General features: G+C 43.0%; 1 protein-coding gene across 3 annotated transcripts in view; it reads right to left on the bottom strand.

Moving 5' to 3' along the window:
* Positions 1-14900, bottom strand: part of rasa1b (RAS p21 protein activator (GTPase activating protein) 1b) — a 200196-nt gene that overhangs the window by 82396 nt on the left and 102900 nt on the right. For all 3 annotated transcript variants that reach the window (XM_080189167.1, XM_080189166.1, XM_080189168.1), the window contains exon 11: positions 14014-14170. In XM_080189167.1, the coding sequence (XP_080045293.1) occupies positions 14014-14170 (157 nt within the window). The remainder of the gene's footprint in view (positions 1-14013; positions 14171-14900) is intronic.

Here is a 14900-nt window from a genome sequence, read left to right on the forward strand (position 1 = left end):
CTAATACTGAAGCACTGGAATGATAAAGCACACAAGAAATACATCGAGTTCAACCAGTTCCACTCCCTGATCTTTTCACAGCCTTGCAATATCTTTTTCTTCAACTATATGCACATTCTCTCCAGGCCTTGGTGGATTTCTCCCAGGTGCTCCAATAATCTCCCACAGTCCAAAGGCGTGCAGGTTAGGTTAATTGGCCAAGCTAAATTGCCCCTTAGTGTCAGGGTAAATACATGAGGTTATGGGAATAGGGCCTGGGAGGGATTTTTGTTGGTGCAGACACGATGGGCTGAATGGCCTCTTTCTGCACTGTCAGGATTCTACGATTCTATTTAACTAATTCTCTTTTTAACGTTACTAGTCAACATGTTTTCGCTGCCCTTTCAGGCACAGGTTTCCAGATTCACTGTGTATATAACCTCAGATTCTTTACCCAAACATCAGCCTATATCATCTGGTTACCAATGTTACAATCACAGGAAGCATTTCTCATTCCTCCTATCAAAACTGTTGATAGTATCAAATCCCCACTTAACCATCTCTGCTCTAAGGAGAACATCCCTACCTTTTTCTCTTTTTCTCTTAAAAATTCTCTTTTTAAAGTTACTAGTCAACATGCTTTCACTGTCCTTTCAGGTAGAGCTTGCTGGAGTCTAGGTCCGAGGCATTCAAGTTAGGTGACCCTAATCTATACAAGAAAGCCAGGTACGATCTAAGGAGATACATCAAATATGCCAAAAGATAGTACCATACCAAGCTAGAGTCCCTGGATAGCCACATGGAACAAAGCTGACGATGGCATAGTCTGCAAGGCATAATAGGCTATAAGATGAAGGCATGCAAAATCGCTGGCACCAACACACCGCTCCCTGATGAGCTCGGTGCAAGATGTCAATGAGAGCATGTCCTCCACCCTAGAAGCCTTGGATGAATCTGTATCCAAGATCACCATTGCAGATGTCAGAGCAGGCTTCACGAAGGTCAACCCACAAAAAGCGAATGGCCTGGATAGAGTACTTGGATGAGTATTCAGATCCTGTGTGAACTAGCTGCAGGGGTATTCAGACATCTTCACCCTCTCTTTACAACAACTGAGGTCCCTATCTGCTTCAAGAAGATGACCATCCCAGTACCAAAGAAAAACCAAGCCGCATGCTTTAATGACCATCATCCAGTGGCTCTGACATACATCAATATGAAGTGGTTCAAAAAGTTAGTTATGGCAAGAATCAATTCTGGCCTTCCACATGGCCTGGATCCCTACAGTTTGCCTATTGCCACAACAGGTCCACAGCAGATGCCATCTCCCTGACCCTGCACTCAACCCTGGAACACCTTGATAATGAAGAAGACACCAATGTCAGACTCCTTCTGTGGGGAGAGGATAGAGCCAACATTTTGAGTTTCGATGACCCTTCGACAGAACTAGCAGGGGTGAGGTGTTAGGTATGATGGAGGAGTGGACCAGGGTGTCCCAGACAGAGCAGTTCCTGCGGGGAGGGGGAGGGGTATACTGAGTAATGGGATCAGACTGGACTTGGCAGAAATGGTGAGGGATGATGCTTTGAATGTGAAGACTGGTAGGATGGAAGTGAAGACAAGGGGGACCCTATCCTGGTTCTGGGAGGGAGGGGAGGGAGTGAGGACAGTAGTCTGGGGGATGGGTTGGATGCGGCTGAGAACCCTGTCAACCACTCTGGGTGGAAAACCACAACTGAGGCAGAAGATATTATCGGCAGTGCTATTTTGGACAGTAGTATAAGCTGAACACATGCAATGGAGGGGAAGGAACTGAGAGAATGGGATGGAGTCCTTACAGGATGTGGGGTGTGAAAACAGCTGAAGTCAAGGTAGTTGTGGGAGTTGCTGGGTTTGTAATAATACTAGTGGATAGTTTATCTGCAGAAATGGAGAAGTGGGGTCAAGGAAGGGGAGTGTCAGAGATGGACCACTGAAAGTGAGAGATGTGGAAACTTGAAGCAAAATTGATATATTTTCCCAGGTCTGGACGAGAGCATTAATTGGCACCAAAATAGTTGTTGATGTGCCAATAAAGGAGTTGTGGGAGGAGGTCACAGTACGAAAAAGCTCTGACTAAGAGTCTTCTAGACTCAAAAGATTGGGTCTATTCCCTTCCCATAGATGTTGTCAAAACTGCTGAGATTTTCTAGCATTTTCTGCTTTTGTTTCAGATACCAGCATCCGCAATATTTTGCTTTTATGTCAGACTCCTATTTAATAACTACAGTTCAGCCTTTAACACCATCATTACTACGAAATCTCCAAACTCAATGGCCTGGGCTCCGCTCTTCCCTCTGTAACTGGATCCTAGAATTCCTAATTCACAGTTTGACGTTAAGCAAGGATAGAAAACAGCATCTCCTCCATGATCATCCTTAACATCGGTGCTCCACAACGGTGTGTCCTCAGCCTCTTACTATATTCCTTATACACCAATGACTGTGTGGTCAAATTCCACTCCAACTCAATTTTCAAGTTTGCTGATGACACCACTGTAGAGCGTTGAATCTCAATGATGAGATAGAGAACCTAGTGAATTGGTATGACGACAATAATTTCTCTCTTTCAATGTCAACAAAATGACGGAGATGGTCATCGACTTCAGAAAGCGTCGTGGAGGGCTTTGCCCCTGTCTACATCAATGGAGAAGAAATAGAAATGGTCACGAGCTTCAAGTTTCTAGAAGTCCAGATCACCAACAACCTGTCCTGATCCCCCCCATGCTAACACTATGAGTTAAGAAAGCCCACCAACGCCTCTATTTTCTAAGAAGACTAAAGAAATCTGAGGAATCGGATGATCTCCTACGGGCTGCTTGGAATCAGTGGACTAGTCAGTATTTAAAAACTCTGTGACTAGCCTGAACAACTACGCCACTACAATAATTGACTTCATCAGTAAACATGACTGCGTGCCAAAGAAGCAAATCCGTGTGTTACCCAACCGGGAACCATGGATGAACAGGGATATCCACTGCCTGCTGAAGTCCAAGTCTGAGGTGTTCAAGTCAGGGGACACTAACTTATACAAGAAAGTCAGATACGATCTAAGGGGATCCATCAAAGATACCAAAAAACAGTACCGGACCAAGCTAGAGTCCCAGGCTAGCCACACCCACCCCTGCCGACTATGGCAAGGTTTGCAAGACGTAACAGGTTACAAGATGAAGGCATACGAAATCACCAGCTCCAACGTACCCCTCCCTGATGAGCTCAATGCAATCTATGCTCGTTTTGATCAAGAGATCAGCGAGAGCATGCCCTCCACCCTGGAAGCCCTGGATGAACCTGTATCTGAGGTCACCATTGCAGATGTCAGAGCAGATTCTTAAAGGTCAATTCACAGAAAGCGATTGGCCCAGATGGGGTACCCGGACAAGCACTCAGACCCTGCGCGCATCAGCTGGCAGAGGTATTCACAGATATCTTCAACTTCTCTTTACAACAATCTGAGGTCTCTAGCTGCTTCAAGAAGACGACTATCGTCCTGGTACCTAAAAAAAAAACAAGCAGCACATCTTAATGACTATCGCCTATTGGCTCTGACATCCATCATTATGAAATGCTTCGAAAGGTTAGTCATGGCACAAATCAATTCCAGCCTCTCAAACTACCTGGATCCACTACAGTTTGCCTACTGCTGAAACAGGTCCACAGCAGACGCCATTTCCCTGGTCTTGTACACAACCCTGGAACACCTAGATAACAGGGGCACCTATATCAGACTCCAATTTATTGACTACAGCTCAGCCTTCAACATTATTATTCCCACAAAACGCAACTCCAAATTCAGTGGCCTGGGCCTTGGCACCTCTCCCTGCCACTGGATCCTGAACTTCCTAACTCACACACCACAATCAGTAAGTGTAGGCAACAACAACACATTCATGATCACCCTCAACACCAGTACCCCACAAGGTTGTGTTCTCAACCCCCTACTATACTCCTTATACATCTATGACTGTGTGGCCAAGTTCCCTCCAATTCAATTTTCAAGTTTGCTGACAATACCAATGTAAGTGGGTCGGATCTCAAACAATGACGAGACAGAGTACAGGAATGAGATAGAGAATCAGATGAACTGCTGCAGCAACAATAACCTCTTCCTCAATGTTAACGAAACGAAGGAGATTGTTATCGACTTCAGGAAGCGTAAAGGACAACATGCCCCTGTCTACATCAACAGGGACGAAGTAGAAAAGATCGAGAGCTTCAGGTTTTTAGGTGTCCAGATCACCAACAACCTGTCCTCGTCCCCCAATGCCAACATTATAATTAAGAAAGCCCACCAACATCTCTAATTTCTCAGAAGACAAAGGGAATCTGGCACATACACTACGACTCTCACCAACCTTTACCAATGCACCATAGAAAGCACTCTTTCTAGTTGTATCACAACTTGGTACGGCTCCTGTTCTGCCCAAGACCAAAGGAACTACAAAAGGTTGTGAATGTTGCGTAATCCATCACATAAACCAGCGTCCCATCCATTGATTGTCTACACTTCCTGCTGCCTCGGCAAAGCAACCAGCATAATTAAGGACTCCATGCACCCAAACATTCTCTCTTCACTTTCTTCCATCCAGAAAAAGATACAAATGTCTGAGTCATGTATCAACTGACTCAAGAACAGCTTCTTCCCTGCTGCTGTCAGAGGCTTCTGAATGGACTTACCTTGCATTAAGTTGATCTTTCTTTATATCCTAATTATGACTATAACACTACATTCTGCACTCTGGCTTCCTTCTCTGTGAGGCATGTTTTGTCTGTACAGTGCACAAGAAACAGTACTTTTACTGTATGTTAATACACGTGACAATAATAAATCAAATCAAATTAAAAATTTGGTATGTCCCCTGCAACTCTCACCAACTTTCACAGATGCATCATAGAACGCATTTTTTCTGGTTGTATCACAGCTTGGTAGGCTCCTGCTCTGTCCAAGACTAAAAGAAACTACAAAGGGTTGTGAACAAAGCCCAGTCCATCACTCAAACCAACCTCCCACCTATTGACACGGTCTACACTTCCTGCTGCCTCGGAAAAACAACCAACATAATTAAGGGCCCCCACTCATCCCAGACATATTCTCTTCCATCTTCTTCCATTGGGAAAAAGATACAAAAGTCGGAGGACATGTACTAAACGACTCAAAACAAGCTTCTTCCCTGCTGCCATCAGACTTCTAAACGGACCTACCTCACATGAGGTTGATCTTTCTCTACACCCTAGCTATGACTATAACACTACATTCTGCACTCTCTCCTTTCCTTCTTTATGAATGGCAATACTTTGTATAGCATGCAAATTTGTAGTATAGTAATTCATGTGACAATAATAAAATCAAATCAAAATCAGATGGGTGGCCTGCTCCTGAACAATGGATCAGCCTTTCATGGGCTGAAAAAATAGGAAAATGGCCTTCGGGAAGGGAGGTTTCCCACATCCATAACAGGTAGAGTTACAGTCCTGGGGTGGAATTCTCCCAAAAAATTCTAAGTGTCAAATTCATGTCAAAACTGGAGTGATCCATGCTGGTTTTCTTCACTGGGATAGAGACAAGAATCTCCCACATTCTGGGCACTGCAGAGGCCATCAGCGTGAATATCATTAAAAACTAGGGGCGGGGCATATTCACACTTGGGAGGCTGAAACTAACAAGCCTCTGCACTTGTGCAGTGGCCCTGCAATGTTAGCCTTCCAATTACTGGCCAGCCAGGGACCCCCACAATGCTACTCCCCCATGGCCTGATCGCAGCCCCCCTGACCACTCCCAGGCCAGTTCCATACCTCCCTGGACTGGCCCAATCTCCAGCCCCAACTGGGGGTAGGGGGTGGGAGGAGTGGAGTGGGGGGGGGGGGGGGGGAGAGGGTGGAGTGGGCAGCTGGATGGGAGAATGGCGGCCCTGTAGTCTGGGGGTTGGTAGGACGTGGGGTTGCCACAAATAATTTTAAATGCAATGCAGTGGATAAATCTTATCAGGTTGCTTTGCGATTCTGCATCAAGGTGGAGAAGTATGAGCTCCATGCTGGTTGGATCCATCTGCTGGTCAGTTGGTAGTAGGCTCTTGCCTCTTGGGATACTATTGTTCTCTGCTGGCAGGTATGCTCTTGTTGTAACTCAAGGTGGCTTTTTGACTACATGAGGCATCATCCTTACATAGGCCAAACTGGGAACTTTTCTGATCCCCAATTAAATTTACCACAGGCTGTCATAATCAAGCAGCACTGGCTTCCTTGCTGAGGCCTTTGACTTGGGAGTGGCACTCTGATTTCATGTCTTTCTGCCCTCAAGTAGAGGCGTAGCTTCAATTATACTCTCTTGTGCTTTTCAACTGCATGAAGTATCTCACTCCCTATCTGTTCATTAGTTTGTGGCTACCTTTGTCCCTTTTTAAAACTTGGAAAGAAAGTTTCTGCCAGCCATAAATCAGGCAATTTTTTTTACCCTTTTCCCTCCTTAATTTAATAAAAGTTAGTTTATTTATTAGTCACAAGTAAGGCTTACATTAACACTGCAATGAAGTTACAGAGAAGTAACCTGTGATCCTTCAGGCTCTTTGACTACCACCTCCCTCATTATCTCTTTCCCCGTTTTGGAACTTCTTTGGTCCCTTTTAATTCTGGGATATTCTAAGAGTCTATTTTAAATTCAATTAGCCCTTCCTGTACGTCTTACCATTACTGGCCTGGCTGCAGCCTTGTTACATTGAGCAGCACTCTCAAAATGCTTATCTCACCCTTTTTGGCCCCTGGACGTTTCTGCAGCTTTCTGCTGGTTGAAGTGGACTTCTTTTGTTTCGCTGGCTAACACTTGGCTTCCAGTCAAATCATTTCTAAGGAGGAAATCAATCCCTGCTACTGGTAATTTAGGAACAATTCCTACTGTGACAGGCCTGAAACAAGGAAACTCCAGGTGGACCTTATGGAGTGGTGCTGACACACAATCATCCTCCCACTCCACTGATTAGTGCTTTAGCCTTTAACTTTAAGAACTTGAGTACTCAGTGTTCTAGAGTACAAGGATTTGCTTACCATTTGGGAGGGACAGGGGGACACTGCTGACAAAATTCTGAAGGCTCTCAGGAAATGTGTCAACATAAGACACCCACATCTTCCAAAGGGGATGTTTCTATAGCAAGAATCTCTGCTTACTCTGCTGCATTATTAGGGCGTGATTCGGGATATTACTCATGTGGAGATCTATTGAATCATTGGGCTTCTCTCACAATCTCCACCACTCGGGTCTAAAAAGTGGCCTTTTTTTTGCAATGGGAACACAATTTTCCTTTGGTCTGTAAGAGGGATTCTTGCATCTTCCTATGGTGTTTTCTTTTCTGGATAGGGGTGCTGTTCCTATTTAGATCTCTCTGCTTATCGCTGTAATGTTCATGGTAATGGTTTGGAAAGGGTCTGCCTCAGTGTTCAAGCCAATGGGAGAGATCTCAGATGTCCGTTGAGATGGTTGCATCCCCTGCTAGGAGGATATTTTGCTCTTCCAAGTACGTCTGCAGTTTGAGGGCAAGCAATTTTTGAATTCGTCAAACAATACCAATTCATGTAGCTCTCCATAGGAGCATGGGTTTCTTAGCAAACTTTTCCATCAGTCAAATGCAATTTGCTTCAACCGTTCAAACTCAATGTAGGCTTGTATGGGCTTCTTACAAACACTCTGGAATTGCTAGCATTTGTGCCTCTGGGACTAACTCATAGGCACTTAAGATGGCAACCTTGGTCTGTTCATGGTTCATGGACACACCAGGGATCAACTGCCCTTAAATTAAATCTGTCCAGATGTCCGATGGCCATTTTAGCTGTCCTGCTACTTTCTCAGAAGTGACAAAAAATGACTCCACATCACTCTCTTCAAACTTTGAAATGAACTTACCATACGTGTTAAATTGGGGGAAGACTAACTATAACAACATTAGGCAGGATCTGGAGAGGGTAGATTGAGGAATACTGTTTGAGAGTAAATCAACATCCGACATCTGGGAGTCTTTCAAATGGAATTCAGGACTGGCACTTACCCGTGAGAATGAAGGATAAGGATGGTAAGTATTGGGAACCATTTGATAATGAGGGATAACATGAGCCTTGTCAAAAAGAAAAAGGAAGCATTTTCAAGATCTAAAAGGCTTAGGACAAGCCTTTGAAGAATATAAAGAACGTAGGAAGGAGTTAGGAGGGCTAAAAGGGATCATGAAAAGTCCTTGGCAAACACAATTAAGGAAAATCCTAAGGTATTTTATACACATGTAACGAGCAAAAGGGTAGCCAGAGAAAAGGTTTGTCTGAAAGGGTTTGTCCACTCAAGAATAGTGGAGGGAATCTGTGTTTGGAACCGGGGAAAAGGGTGAGATACTAAATAAATACTCTACCTCAGTATTCACCAAAGACAGAAACTTGATAGGGTGTGTAGATATTCTGGATCATGTTGATATCAAAAAGGAGGAAGTATTGGGCATCTTATAAAGCAATAAAATACATAAGTCTCCAGAGTCTGATGGGATCTACCCCAGAACACTGACAGAAGCAGGGCAGAAATTTCTGGGGCCTTGACAGAAATCTTTGTATCCTTATCGACTGTAGGTGAAGTTCCAAAGGACTGAAGGATAGCCAATGTTGGTCCATTGTTTAAGAAGAGCAGCAGGGATAATCCAGGAAGTTATAGGCTGATGAGCCTTACACAGTGGTAGAGATTTGGAAAAGATTCTTAGGGACAGGATTTGCTCACATTTGGAAACAAATGGACTTATACAGTTAGACAGCATGGTTTTTGTGAAGGGGAGGTCATGCCTCATTAACTTGAGTTTTGAGAGGAAATGACAAAGATAATGAAGGAACCTTGGTTCTCGACGGATATTGCAAATATGACAAAGAGAGAGATGTATGACATGTATAGGTAACAGAGAAGAAATAAGATGCTTGAGTATAAAAAGTGCAAGAAACTACTTAAGAAAGAAATCAGGAGGGCTAAAAGAAGATATGAGATTGCTTTGGTGAAGGATAATCCTACGAGCAAAAGAATAGTAAGGGATAAAATTGGTCCTCTTGAAGGTCAGAGTGGTTGGCTTTGTATGGAACCAAAAGAAATGGAGGAGATATTAAATGGGTTTTTTTGCATTCGTACTTACTAAGGAAACTGGCATGGAGTCTAAGGAAATAAGACAAACAAGTAGGGAGGTCATGGAACCTATACAGATTAAAGGGGAGGAGGTGCTTGCTGTGTTGAGGCAAATCAGAGTGGATAAATCCCCAGGATCGGACAGGGTATTACATCGGACCTTCAAGGAGACTAGTGTTGAAATTGCAGGAGCCCTGGCAGATATATTTAAAATGTCAGGGTCCACAGGTGAGGTGCCAGATGATTGGAGGATAGCTCATATTGTTCCGTTGTTTAAAAAAGGCTCAAAGTAATCCAGGAAATTACAGGCTGGCAAGTTTGACATCAGTAGTAGGTAAATTATTGGAAGGAGTACTAAGAGATATGATCTACAAATACTTGGATGGGCATGGCCTTATTAGGGAGAGTCAACATGCCTTTGTGCATGGGAGGTCATGTTTGACCTATCTATTGGAGTTTTTTGAGGCGGTGACCAAGAAAGTAGATGAAGGGAAGGCAGTGGATACTGTCTACATGGACTCCAGTAAAGCCTTTGGCAAGGTCCTGCATGGGAGGTTAGTTAGGAAGGTTCAGTCGCTAGGTATACATGGAGAGGTAGTAAAGAGTGCTTATGTTCTTAAATTGGATTAGGCACCGGCTCAATGGAAAAAGCTTCTGAGTGGAGGCCTGTGACTAGTGGTGTGCCACAGGGATCACTGCTGGGTCCATTGTTGTTTGTCATCTATATCAATGATCTGGAGATAATGTGGTAAATTGGATCAGCAAATTTGCTGATGTTACGAAGATTGGAGGTGTAGTGGACAGTGAGGAAGGTTTTCAAAACTTGCAGAGGGATTTGGACCAGCTAGAAAAATGGGTTAAAAATGGCAGATGGAGTTTAATGCAGACAAGCCTGAGCTATTGCATTTTGGAAGGACAAACCAAGGTAAAACAAACAAGGTAAATGGTAGGACACTGAAGAGTGTAGTAGAACAGAGGGATCTGGGAATTCAGATACATAATTCCCTAGCAATGGTGTCACAGGTAGATAGGGACGTAAAGAGTGCTTTTGGTACACTGGCCTTTATAAATCAAAGTATTGAGTATAAGAGTTGGAACGTAATGGTGAGGTCGTATAAGACATTGGTGAGGCCGAGTTTAGAGTATTGTATGCAGTTTTGGTCACCTAATTACAGGAAGGATATTAATAATGTTGGAAGAGTGCAGAGAAAGTTTACAAGGATGTTGCCAGGACTTAAGAAACTGAGTTACAGAGAAAAAGGTTGAATAGGTTAGGACTTCATTCACTGGAGCGTAGAAGAATGAGGGGAGATTTTATAGAGGCGTATAAAATTATGTTGGGTATAGATAGGGTGAATGCAAGCAGGCTTTATCCACTGAGGCTAGGGGAAAAAAAAGCTGGAGGACATGGGTTAAGGGTGAAGGGAGAAAAGTTTAAAGGGGATATTAGAGGGGGCTTCTTCACACAGAGTGGTGGGAGTGTGGAATGAGTTGCCAGATGAAGTGGTAAATGCGGGCTCACTTTTATCATTTATGAAAAACTTGGACATGGATGAGAGGGGTGTGGAGGGATATGGTCCAGGTGCAGGTCAATGGGACTAGGCAGAAAAATGGTTCAGCATAGCCAAGAATGGCCAAAAGGCCTGTTTCTGTGCTGTAATGTTCTATGGTTCTATAATAGATGAGGGAAAGGTAGTGGATGTTGTATACATGGACTTCAGTAAAGCGTTTGACATGGTACCTCATGGTAGACTGATACGAAAGCTAAAGCCACACGGGATCAGAGGAGAGCTGGCAAGAACTGGCTTGACCATAGAAGACCGAGTAGCAGTAGAGGGGTGCTTTTCTGAATGGAAGGTTCTAACTAGTGGTGTTCCACAGGGATCAGTTTTGGGACCTTTGTTGTTCAGAATATATATAAATGATTTGGAGGAAAATGTAGCTGGTCTGATTAGTAAGTTCACAGACAATACAAAAATTGGTGGAGTTGTGGATAGTGAAGAGGATACAGCAAGATATAGACCAGTTGGAGACTTGGACAGGGAAATGGCAGATGGAGTTTAATCCGGCCAAGTGTGAGGTAATGCATTTTTGAAGGTCCAATGCATGTAGGAATTATATAGAAAATGGTAGAATCTTAGGAGTATTGACAGGCAGAGAGATCTGGGCATACATGTCCACCAATCACTGAAAGTGGCAACGCAGGTGGATAAGAAGGCATATGGCATGCTTGCCTTCATCAGTTGGGGATTAAGTATAAAAATTCGCAGATCATGCTGCAGCTTTACAGAACCTTAGATAGACCTCATTTAAAATATCCTGTACAATTCCGGTTGCCACACTACCAGAAGGATATGGATGCTTTGGAGAGGATATAGAAGAGGTTTACCAGGATGTTGCCTGGTCTGGAGGGTATTAGCTATGAGGAGAGGTTGGATAAACTCAGTTTGTTCTCACTGGAACGTCGGAGATTGAAGGGTGACCTGATAGAAGTTTACAAGATTATGAGTGGCATGGATAGAGAGATGCCCTTTCCTAGCGTAGAAAAGTCAAATACTAGGGGACATAGGTTCAAGGTGCATGGGGAAAAGTTGAGAAGAGACCTGTGAGGCAAGGTTTTTTTTTACAGAGGGTGGTGAATGTCTGGAATGTGCTGCCCAGGGAGGTGGTGGGAGCAGGTATGATAGTGGCATCTGAGAGACAGACTACATGAATAGGATGGGAATGGAAGGATATGGATTCTGTAGGTTTTAGTTTTGGTAGACATTATGATTTGCGCAGACTTGGAGGTTCAAAAGGCCTGTTCCTGTGCTGTAGTGTTCTTTGTTCGTTGTTCACGAAGGCCTCAGGGTGGATTAGGGTTAGAAAGATAGGAGGTGCCACCAGATGGAGAGATTTTCCATCACAGCCTCAGCTATCTGATAGGTCTCTCTCCCCTTTGAGTTGCTGGCTTCATTTCCAATGTTCAAAGCTAGAATTCTTCTGTCTTCCTTTCTCTCTCGTGCCCACTCCTTAAATTCTAGTTGTATTTTGAGCTTCTCCAGATTAAATTTGACTAGGGGAGTGATGAGAACTCAACCATGACTCTACATCTAACTCCATATCCCAGTCAGTGAAATCCAACTGGATCGGCTTTAGGGGTCAATTTAACATGATCAACCTAACCCACACATCTTTGGCATGTGGGAGGAAACCAGAGCACCAGGAGGAAACCCACACAGACATGGGGAGGATGTGCACATTCCACAAGTCACCAGAGGCCAGAATCAAACCGAGGTCCCTGGCACTGTGAGGCAGCAGCGCTAACTACTGTGCCACCGTGCTGCCCCACTGAATATATCCCCACAGAAGATTCTCAAGGTACTAAAAATTACACTGAAAACCAATTTAAAATCATCAGTCGGGTCGCAATGTGGCGCACTTGCATGTACTGAAAGCTACATATAATAATACACATCAATATCTTGGCTGGAACTTTCTGGCTGTTCTTGTTGGTGGGATCTTCCGGTCGCACTGATGGTGGACTTCCGCCACGGTATATCAGCGGCAAAGAGTGCATTCAATGGGAAACCCCATTCGCGGGGACGGGGGGGAAATCAGAAGATCCTGCTACTGGCCAATGGCTGGCCACATCCCGCTGCCGTGAAACATGTGATGGGCTGCGCAGTAAATCACGCCCTTATCATAGACTCCATACAAACACAGAATCAGTAGAATGCAGGAAGTCTCTATCTGGCTCATTGGGTCTGTACAGACTCTCCAAAAGAGCATCCCATCCAAGTTCTCCCCTTTGCCCTATCCCCATAACCTAGCGCATTTACCATGGCTAATCCATCTAATCTAAATAAGTGGTGGTTTAGCATGGCCAATCTACCTAACGTGCACATCTTTGAACTATGGGAGGAAACTCACGCAGATATACATTTTATCTGTTTCAGCTAAATGCAGCCATTTTCTTTATCCTGATTTTTTTTCACTCTTAGAAGAATACACTCTTGGAACAGAAACTTTTCCCTCCAACAGCATCACACCTCAATGTAAAGCTCTTTCCACACAGTTCTTAAATGTCACTTAAACCTGCCTCAGAAGTCACTATTATACAGGCAATTTCAATTCCCATACTAACCAACTTAAGGATTGAATAAGTTTGCACTGAAAACGTGAGATATTTTGTATTGTCATCCCACAACAAATGGAAACTCGAAGGCTGCCAAAACATGATTCACAATGGATTCCTCTTGCCTACAAAAGGAAACAGAGACTTCAGTCTCACTGTTCTCGACTGGATCCAAAGCTAGGTTCCCATAAATGAAAGGCAGGCGCGCTTATGGAACATTTTTAGAATTTTATGGATAACTATTGCTTCTACTTTTAAAGTCAACAAAATTCTGTAATCTGCTGAAGACATAAACAAGTGTGGCTAGTTTCCAGATCACATGAAGGTATATTGAAGGTGACCATAAATAAAATTCAATTTTCTAGTGCACTATTACTGGTGACCAAACTATCAAATACCAAATAATTAGACAGTTATAAACACATATACTCTGGTGATAAACTGTAAGCCAGTGAAAGAAATATATTTAAGTTCTGTTGGTGTAGGGACAGTCATAAAGATATGTGCCATAATGTCCATTTTTAACAAACCTTCATGAAAGAAAACACACCTTATTTAAAAGCTCAGCATGTCATGAGGGACGCAAATTGCATTGCAAGTATTATATAATGTTTATTCATGGTACTTAGATCGAAAAGGGTATTGAGGAGGAAATATCAGAGTTATCTGGCATATAGAACTTCAAAATGCCTTAAAATATTTATTAGAAAAAAACATGCACTTAAGATCAAATGTGAAAATATCTTCACCTGCCAAACAGACTGTCATGAACTCCATATACAGTACAAACGCTGAGGTCTATTAATCCTTTTGGTTTTGTGGCTCGCTTTTCACTTTCAAAATAGATTAGCTGAGAGTCATTCCCTTCCAAAATGAAGTACAAGTTTTTCCATCGTTTACCTTTACCTGGAGCAAACAAATTCAAGATTTGTGGTTAATTTAGGGAAAATATAAAGAAAGGATATTCAGAAACAGCCCAACATTCATCCTGATATCCAAATATAGTTACAACTCAATTTTATTTTGGTAATGGTGAGATCAATTTCAGTTTTATTTAAAAGTATCGAAATGCCAAAAAATAAAACAGAAGTGTGATGATGCTGATATCTATTACTACTCTGTGGCATTGCACAAAGTTTCCCATCATGAGTTGCAGAGAGCCAAGTTGTACCAAGAAGTGAGGGTATCCTCCAACATGTGATGGGAAATGTCAGAGTGAGTCAGATATACCACAGATGTTGTTCTCTTCTAGCAGTTAGCCACAGGGACAGCGACTGACATGGGAAAGTCATAATCGGATGTCAATTTACAAATGTCATAAACGCTCTTTATTGTGACTCAAATGTCATACATTCAAAAGGCTACCTCTAACATTAAAATGGAAATATGATATGCATTTGTTATAATTATTACAATCAGTGCCTTAAAAGGTGGGGGTAGCTAAGTCCTTTGCAAAATTGTAAAGATGGATGGCCAAATTAAACCTAGAGTTCCTGGTAAAAGAGTAGACTCAAATAATTGGGGCCAGTTCCCCCTAGACATGCATGTAAAATAATAAAAGAATTGGATTCCATCAAGTTGGATAGGTTAAACACGATTGATATTATTGATTGATATAAATTGATGTTAGCAAACA

The sequence above is a fragment of the Carcharhinus amblyrhynchos genome, chromosome 5 (genome assembly GCF_965287045.1).
Source record: "Carcharhinus amblyrhynchos chromosome 5, sCarAmb.v2.hapA, whole genome shotgun sequence".
Lineage (NCBI taxonomy): Eukaryota > Metazoa > Chordata > Chondrichthyes > Carcharhiniformes > Carcharhinidae > Carcharhinus > Carcharhinus amblyrhynchos.